Source organism: Amblyomma maculatum, chromosome 4 (genome assembly GCF_055883805.1).
Source record: "Amblyomma maculatum isolate TAMU_Amacu chromosome 4, ASM5588380v1, whole genome shotgun sequence".
Taxonomy (NCBI): Eukaryota; Metazoa; Arthropoda; class Arachnida; order Ixodida; family Ixodidae; genus Amblyomma; species Amblyomma maculatum.
This window is the reverse complement of record NC_139347.1, coordinates 67,619,349-67,628,708: the sequence shown is the minus strand read 5'-3', so window position 1 is coordinate 67,628,708 and position 9,360 is coordinate 67,619,349. Positions and strand designations below refer to the sequence as shown.

The window sequence follows — 9,360 nt, the reverse complement described above, 5'->3', positions numbered from 1 at the left end:
CATTCTGCAAGGAGATAACCAGTAAACTTGAGCAGTTCGTGGGCTACAGTTGATGGAAATATAAGTTCCTTCGGAGCCAGTTTTGGAAGTGGGTAAATTAATCATGCCCTTTTTCTACACGAAGTATTCAAAAGAGTAGGGAATTTTGATCAACAGATATGAAAAGTTTAAACTGATCAAGGCTCCCGAGTAAACTGTTGTTATTATTTGAAAAAGAGGGCCCGCCGAAAGCGCGCATCCCCATTCTTCTATTTATTTTAGTATAATGGTCCTGGTGTGCGGTCATTACTTGCCCTATGTTGACGGAAGTTTCGATAATTTCTTGAACTTCACTATTCCAAACTGCTTTTAGTTCTCGACGCAACTGAACCTTACTTTAATGGCATTCACATATATATTTCAGATTGACCATTCGTTTGCCTCTTTCATAGATCAGGCTTTATTAATGGTAAAAATTCGGTGTAAAAGCTGTCGATATATCACAATAAGTATTGTTTGCTATGGCTGACCTGGAAACGTCATGTAGAGAACTGTACTGTTTTCATCAGCCTTAAGCAGGTGCGTCGCTAAGTTCATCTCGCCTTGCTTTATTACTTTCAACATCAGGGTTTCGTACCACCGTACAATTCGCTTCTCAGAAATGCTGGAAAGAAATCCATGCAGCTGGCACTTTTAAACAATTTGTTCCCTGATGTCATATGTGCAACAGCTCGGTGAAAATTTCGAAGCAGGGATTTGTTCAGAATTTCTCCACCTGCTAAGGACATAATCAGTGTATTACACACTACCAATCACAACAATATTCTTACTTTCTTGACGCTTAAGATAGGCTTAAGATGTTTTTCGACACACTCATGAATTCCATCATCCGATGACACAGTTTTACAAGACAGGAATGGCATGGTTGCATTTTTTTTACTGCGCATTAGATGTTATTGGTGACTGAATCAACTAAAATGTAAAAACGTTGACACCTTATGTGGAAGGCTTTACTAAAAATTTCCAGAAAATTTGAAGGCAAAAGCCACCAAGGCGATGAAGAAGGTGAGTTGGTATTTCATTGCTACGTTTCTTAAATTTTAATGCGTGACAAAAAGAATTAAACGGGGCAACAACTGAATGGAGTGCAACTTACAATCTTTTCATGCTCTCATACGTGTTTCCATTCATCAAATTTAAGCCACGCATCAAATTTAAGAAGAGCAATTATGTAAAATTGTGACTCATAAGGCTCAGTTTTAGGAACATTTTTTCTTGCAGCGGATAAGTTCGTCACGACCAGGTAATACCGAAGTCTTCGGTCATAGGTTCACCTATGTTGCTGATAACCAGAACCTAAAGAGAAGAAATGAAAGGATATAAAAGAACACAAATGAGGCAGCACTTATGTTCCTTGACGTTCATTTGAATTCGCAGAGTAAGATTTAGGGCCAATTCGGATGCCGTGCTATAGTTTCGGAAGCCGTAAAGACTACACACATCAATTTTAGATTTATCACCTGTAACGATGCACAAAGCACTAGAATGAATGCGTCATCACCAGGTATTTGAACTGAACGCTAAATAATTCACATTTTCATTTCTTTTATCTAATACTGTCAGTATCAGTTTCATCAACCGAATGGTGGCTGTAACATTTAAGGTGTGTTAAGGCCACGTGCTCTAGAAAAAAGTTGCAATATAACCGCTGATATATTAATTGTCATTAAAGCTTCTGAAACAGGTTTGTAGTGCAGTGAATTAAAACTGAATATCAAGAATTTTGTGGAAGGTTTTTGATAATTGACGGGATCTAACAACGCCTTCCACTTCACAGCTACCATTTGGTTTTTCAAAGCCCAAACCCAAATTTCAACAAGAGAAAACTCAATCGTCAGATATTTAGAGCTTGTAAAAGAACAACAGGAGATGATGCACATGTATACAAAATCTAATGCAACCTTTGAAATAAAATACATAGATAAAATGTGGTACCATGCTCCTTTAAATACTGCCATGTGACTACGCTTTGAAAAATAGTTCTTGCAAATTATCCGTGGAAATAGGTGCAATAAAAAACGTGGTAGCATATAGTGACACATTATGACGCTTACGAGAACTAACCTGTGCACCGTACTGTGTTAGGGGCCCCTACACTACAGTGCTTTGTGTTTCTTTGATGTCCTAGCGGCTCGTACAGTTACATTAGTTTGAGCAACAACACCACCCGCCCCCTTATTCAGTTAGTTTGTGGTGCGTATTCATCCTAACTGATAAAAAAAAAAAAAAAAAAAAAAAAAAAAAAAACCTTAGGTGCGCTGAAACGAGGGCCTTTGTCTGCATAGGGGCAGTCCTTTTGATCTGGAAAATGTTCATCCTCGCCAACACCTACACAGCTCGCTCAGTACGGTCGTCAAAAGTTCATACTTTAAAAATATCTGTAAACTATAGCTACAGTTTATGCCCAAACGTCAGAGCAAAATGACGCTGCACAACTCAAGCTGACTAAACGCTCTTGCATTCACTCAATCATGAGGACTTGAATAGGTGACTTATTGCACATAGATTTCTACTATTGTAAGCAGGTAGATAATTTGTGAAATCAAATTGTGAATCCTTCTAAATTCGATAAGTTATCGGAGTTGACTTACCTCAAAGGGGGCAATGTAGGTGAAATCTAGTAACCGTCCTCCGACGATGCAGACTGAGTCTGGTCGATCCGCCACACCAAATATGATGGCCTCACCCAGTGTCAGTTTCTCGGGACAACCTCTCTTCACATGACTAATCGAAAGCAGGTCCTGTAACGCAGATAGTTTACTTCAATGTTAATACCTAATATTACGGAACAGCGTAAGAGAGCACGACCGCCCGAGAACCAGGCATCATAACAAAGAAATGCCCTGATTGATAAACACACCAATGACGTTGCAGGCCCGTACGTAATTATTCAACCTTGCGGAGAGTTTGCTAACAGAAAAATTATCACAGATTAGAGAAACCCTACGAGCGAGATATCGATCCACTCTTTTTTCGTTCATAATCCTTGTGCACTACGCCGTTACCACTTAAGAGCGTTCGTTGAGCAACAACACATCAAATTACAGCAAAGGTAAGCTGACCTTAGGACCACTAATTGGCACTACTAATTAGCAGTGCTAATTAAGACAATTAGCCACAAAATGCAATTTTTCATACTGCATTATAGTCACATCAACTCGTATGGATACTTAAACGTCTCCTAATCCTGAGTACATGTTCTCGCGCTAGTTGTGCAGCTCTTCAGGCGTGCTTGTGTGGGTTCTTATCGTGAAACTTTGCCCTGTTTGAAGGAGCTCGGCTCCGAGAAATATCTTTTTAATTGCGAAAGCAATACTACGCCAGGTCTAACCGCTCATCGCGTGGTACGTGGCTTGCTCTTCGAGGATGAGAAGACGACGAAGAAGAAAATGAAGAAGAAGACGACGATGAAGAAGACGAGGAAGAAAAAGAAGACGATGATGACAAAGACAACGAAGAAGAAGAAGAACGCTTGGTCACCCGCATCTAATGCTTTCGCTCCATATTCAGTTCAGCAGCGTTGAACCCTTTTCATTTTTCTCTTTCAGCTTCACAGAGTTGAGTATCCGAGGAAGTAACAGCGTAGAGCTGAACGTAAAGATGCCCAGAGCTTGCCTCTTTTTAATGAGAGCGGAAATAAAGCGCAGCTCAGTCTCAAGATAACTTTAAAACTCGGGCCAGGAATAGCTGGCGTGGCAGGCCGGAAGATAAATGTGTATTTCGTCGGGCCTGAAAAAGCTAAGTTTTTAAGATCTCACAGCCATCCAGGGCTCTCAAGCTGTGGGTCTGTGTGGGGCTCGGACACGCACATAGATGGGCGTGAATCAGGAGCCTTGGACATCGTAGCCGTGGGAAGTACACTGTAGGTTAAATACATTGCACTAGGACACTATAATTCGAAAAAACACTATTGCGACCGAGGTGAAGATTTTGCCGCACAAAACTAACCAATGGGGCTTTTTGATCTCTAAGTACCTGAGATTTCGTTGGAGGCTCAGACATCCCAAGTGACCCCTGCATTTGGAAGCTTATCACGAAAGGTCTTCCCATTATAGGTATGCCGTACAAAAAATTCCCAATCACTGCATGGAAATAGCATTCTGCGGCTCACCTTCGCCAGCGTGAATTCGTACAGACTGTACATTTCCTTCTGTACGGTATCTGCAGAGGAAAGTACGCCATCGTATACGCAAAACTACAAGTCACACTGCGCAAAAATATATGCAAATATGTGTACTCGAAAAAAAAACATTTACCCAAGGATTCTCCATCGTCCCAATACAATCCACCTTCTGCCTTTCCTCGGGGATCTGATGCCACTAAGAGCGATATGTTCCCCTTGCGACTGAAATGCAATAAAACATTTTTAGACATTGTGCGGTTCCTTAACACTCCATGGAGCTTTTTCAACTGAAAGACAAGGAAATTGCAGCAATACTGTGCAAGACAGGGAGCCCGTAAGTTCAGACCTATAGGGTATGATGGGACAACGCTAATGTCTCCCGCGTACGTTTCACCTTCCGGATTCTCTTTCCCGAGTTGGCAGCTCCTACTACCTCGCCCATGTGGTTTCGTGAGTTCACACATTCCAAAGACCAATTGGCGGGTGGTCATGTTACCTGTCTACAATATGCCACCAGCTGAGAGGTGTTTCTCATTTTTCGCTCGGGACTACGCCGGCAATGACGACGCCGACCTCTGATTTTCTGGAAAACGGGCTTTTAAGCTGTCGCATAAATAATGTATGTGGCCTTAACTAGGCGTTTTAACAGTGCGTGCATGTGTGCGTATATTTGCATACCATGCGTGTTGCATGTATTGGTGCCACTGGTTTTACGAGCAAAATAGTGAAGGCCAAAGTAATTTTGTTTTAATTATTTATAGGATCGTTTATAGAGAGTATGAGTCTGAAACTGGCAAAAATATGCGTCAAGTGTTCTGGGAGCCATGCCATACTCGTTTTTCTATTGTTCTCAAAAGCACTTAGAGCCAATCTCTTTACCAAAAGCCTGAAGCTAAGCATGTTCTGGCAGAAGCGGCACTTCTTTTTTACACTGACCTTTCCGTGGTGGTGGCTGCCGGTTCTTGCATAGGCACGATATGTCCTCCGCGAACCAGTATGCTTGCCTTATTCAGCGGCGCTGGGAAGCTCCGGTAACCACCTTTATCCTGCTTGTATGATTGGCCGTTGTAAAAGTCGTACCACGTGCCACTCGGGACGTAGGCCTTCACTTGTTTCTGCGCCTACGTATAAAGACAATCACCTTGACGCCAACTGCTTATTGGACCCAGTTCGCCGCATGGTGAATTGGTTCTTACTAATTGGTATTGACAAAATATTTTTTTGCGGAACGACGTCATGGCCCCAGGAGAAAAAAAGAGCGGGATGAAACAAAGAATTTCGGGCAAGCTTTCCGAGTCCCACACGATAAAAAAACTTGGAGTGAAAATTTAGCGATGAAACATTTCTTTTTCCAAGACAACACTGCACGAATAGTTTGAGGTTCGCAGTCGTGTAGGAATGCCGATTAATCAAGGTTATAATTCTAGAGGGATCCGGAGGAGTTACCCAGTGATCGCTGCGAGTATTATGAACGTTGTGTGTGTAACCAGTATTTGAAAAGATGAACCAGATATATTCTCGCCGGGAGCCGGGAATATAGCTATAAGGAATGAAGGTGGTCAATGATGCAAGATTCAGCAAAATTCCTGGATTTCGAAGGGGTTTGGTGTTGAAGCGGAGAAGCACCGGGTTGCTTTGCATCTTAAGCACTTTGTGGCAACACGAAATTGGGTCAGTGCGGTCAAACTTATCTCTGTTCGCAAATTCCACATACAGTGTCCCCGTCAAGCGGCTACCTCTGGAACCTTTGGGTGCTCGCCCTTTGGACACGCACCAGCAAAAATGTGTCTTCGCTCCTGCCACCCCCATGCATCCTCCAGAAGCTGTACTATCCACGGACGCCCTGTTTCTAGAAAATGTTCACCACCGAGCCTCCAACCTACAAAATTTTTCACCATCCTAAAGCTCAGGGCGGCATCACATTCTGAGATGCATTGACAAGACGATCAGTGACAAAGTGAAACTTGCAAACAGCACAGGTAATATATATTTAACGCCTCCCATTGTATGATCTTTAGTGACGTTTTTCTTACGTCTATCTAAGGCTAAGTTTTTTTGCGCCTTAAAACAGTAATCTGGCTTCACTCACCTCGTACAGAGCCGGGGAAAACAGTAGTGCCGATCCCCACATGAACTGCTCGTCAATGTCGTACGTGTTGGGGTCCTCCGGAAATCTGAACGTGTTCAAGGATGCGCAAAATTAAAAAAAAAAAAAACACTACTTCTTTCCGCGCTTCCATCAACTCACTGAGTAATTCGGCAAATATTACGTATGCTGTAGTGAAAGTAAGGACGGTCAAATATTATCTAGTTTTGCTAAGATGCCTATCATGTCTGATAGCAAAGCATGGACTGCAAGTAATAGTAAAGGCTGAACTTTTATTTCAAGAAAGCCATTGAAGGCTTAAGAACACAACGAGAAGGAAGTGAAAACCTTTTTAGAAGGGATACTATGTTAAAAACTCGAGAATTGTCCGTTCGTCCGCTCATTTCGAGAAGAATTATTGCCAAGATGAGGAAAACAAGAGTTGGAAAGAGTATACTGTTTAAAGACACAGACTTCATGGCCGAAGTTTTCCTGTGACATTTATTTTAGGACCATTGTCGTGTATATTAAGAATTTACCAGGTGTGTTTCATTATTCTAACTCTATTTTGTAGGCGGATTATGCTTTGATGTTTTAGTCTAACAAAACGACTCCTTGTCTGTGCGTAAACATTGCACTGACTTCAGCAAAATCAGTACTTGGTGTTTGATAGCCTGCTGCGTATCAGGCATGCCAAAAAAAAAACATTTCTAATGTGTCAACCGCGTCAAATCGCAATTACTATTCCTTTATCGTGATCACCTAACTGTCACGTCATATCTGTTTTCGACGGCACTAACATTCTCGGTTTCATCCCTAACGATCATCTGAGATTTCACGCTGATGCGCGATATCTTCTTTAAAAACGTTTATTTAGTAATCATATTATTATCGAAGCGCGATATCACTTTTAACCACATATAATTCTATCATTGTACTCTGGCCATATTCACAGCCACTTCTTTGTGGCTTTTCATCATGGGGTAAAATGTATTCTACGCAATTGGGCCACCACCAGCGCCTTCAAATCTAAGAGCTCCGAATTGCAAGATCCAGTCGATTTCGCTCTTTTTCTGCGACACTGTGCATTATCCTAAATATATTCCCGATTCAGCATCTATTCAGTTATAAATTCACACCCACTATGTTCTATCTCATTCAGCAACAAATAATGTTGATGGCTTCAGCATCAGTTATTTCCCCACATGAATAATACTAGCTCGCTGAATGCCTCAATCTTTTTTTTTAGGATACGCAATAAAGACAGAAAGTTCAATGTTTTGTTTGCCGGAATATTGTTACTATATGATATACTTCCTGAATTCAAGCCTACTGAGTTACTTCAGCCATTTCATCTTGTTTTGAAAAATCAATTCCTCGTTCAGTTGGGATGCCCACTTTAAGTCATGCTTAGCACCACATTTTCTTTATTGTACTCCTCTGTAGATTCTTAGATAGCCTTGCCCTAGCAGCTTTTATTGTTACTGTACTGTAGAATTGTAGCGCACCTCTTCTGCCACATATTCTGAATTTATTGAGATCCAGAATTTCATATGCATTTCGTAAACATGCTTAAATGTATGCTTTCCGCGTAGTTCAATTTTTGCGTAAGTTATGCATTTAATTATTTGGAATGCAACATCTTCTTCGTTCTCTGGCATTACTTCAGTAATCGCCATTCTGCTAATTGCATATATTCTACTAAAACCACTAAGCATGTAGTAGGAGGCCCCAGATAGTTTCATACCTTTGCTACCAACGTGTAATGTGCTATATACTATGCGCTAAATTTGTGTACAGCAAGTGTGATAAAATTAAGCGTGAATTTCGTATTTCAACAAGAGTTCAGGACAAATAAATGGCGCTCTTTTGTCTATCGGTAAACTGGATGAGTGTAAAAAACCTAAGTCGCCACGCGATTCAAACTGCACTGACGTAAGCGCACCCATTCTTAGGTGCGAAAGCTGCATCCATCCACAGCAAAAACGCAAAACTGTGTACCCACTCAAAGAAGAGTGCCCTGGCCACTGTTTCGCCGTATACGTGGCTCCTGAAGAAAAGCGTGTAAAGGTAGGGCAGCAGAGCGTAGCGGATGGTCAGAGCAGACCTGGCAGCGTCCACGACTTCGGCTCCCATAGTGTACGGGTCTTGGTCCTGCGGTATCCATTTTCATGCAGTGAGGTTTGAACAAGTGCTTCCTGGCAGTCATATTTGCCAGTGTAGTAAGATAGGCATAAGCATAAGTACGTAACAAATCAATAAGGTTCCGGACCCGCTCTTCCGCACAAGTTACCTTGCAGAAGTGGCCAGCCGATCTCATCTCTCCTCCGCTGACATATTTCTATGCCCTATCACTGACACAAAAAGAAAAGCCAAGAATCCTCAGAAATACATTGAAACTGACGAATCCCTTTCCCGCAGTAGCCATGGATGCAGCTAAGATCACTGTAATGAATAGTATTTATTTATTTCGTATAACTAAATGGACCGAAGGTGTTGCAGAGGGCAGTGGTAAATAAATATAAAAAGTTGAAAAAAAAAAGAAAACCCGGGTAACTCATACACACAGTGCCAACAAAACAATATATACATAGTTGCGACGAAGAAAAGCTCAATACATCGGTAAAGAACGCGAAAAAAATAATAAAATAGAATACGAACACCAAAACGAATAAATTCGCAGAAATAATTGAGAAAGGTTGCAGGTAACCACTAAGAGTATGTACTAGAATGCCACGGTTCGTAGAAGCATATAATACGCAACTAATTACGATGGCAGAATGAAACTAATTAAATTAAAAATATTCAAAACGAACTGAACTAGTTGATGTTATGGTGTATCGTAATATAATAATAACAAAACTCAGCAGCGTCATTTGCAGTTACAATACTGGGTGATAGGTGGTGCCACTCTGACGATGTTTTTGGAATGAAAGAATTTGTGCAGGATGTTGTGCAGCAAGCAGGAACTCCAATTTTATGTGAGGGATCAAAGCGAGATGAAACAAATATTGGTGTTGTGATCAATTGATCCTTACGAGTGAAATACAAGCTTTAAAGTTTTAAAAATAGACACAGGCGTGATACTTCTCTGCTCAGAGCAAGTGGGGTT

General features: G+C 41.3%; 1 protein-coding gene across 1 annotated transcript in view; it reads right to left on the bottom strand.

The window, feature by feature from the left end:
• Positions 1-573: 573 nt before the first annotated feature.
• LOC146191294 (lysosomal alpha-glucosidase-like) overlaps positions 574-9,360 on the bottom strand; it is a 73,721-nt gene continuing 64,934 nt past the window's right edge. The window contains exons 17-23 of the mRNA XM_084600306.1: positions 8,254-8,402; positions 6,252-6,336; positions 5,099-5,283; positions 4,296-4,384; positions 4,151-4,200; positions 2,631-2,780; positions 574-1,335 (exon numbers count right to left, since the gene is read on the bottom strand). Of these exons, the coding sequence (XP_084456432.1) occupies positions 1,273-1,335; positions 2,631-2,780; positions 4,151-4,200; positions 4,296-4,384; positions 5,099-5,283; positions 6,252-6,336; positions 8,254-8,402 (771 nt within the window). The 3' untranslated portion in view covers positions 574-1,272. The remainder of the gene's footprint in view (positions 1,336-2,630; positions 2,781-4,150; positions 4,201-4,295; positions 4,385-5,098; positions 5,284-6,251; positions 6,337-8,253; positions 8,403-9,360) is intronic.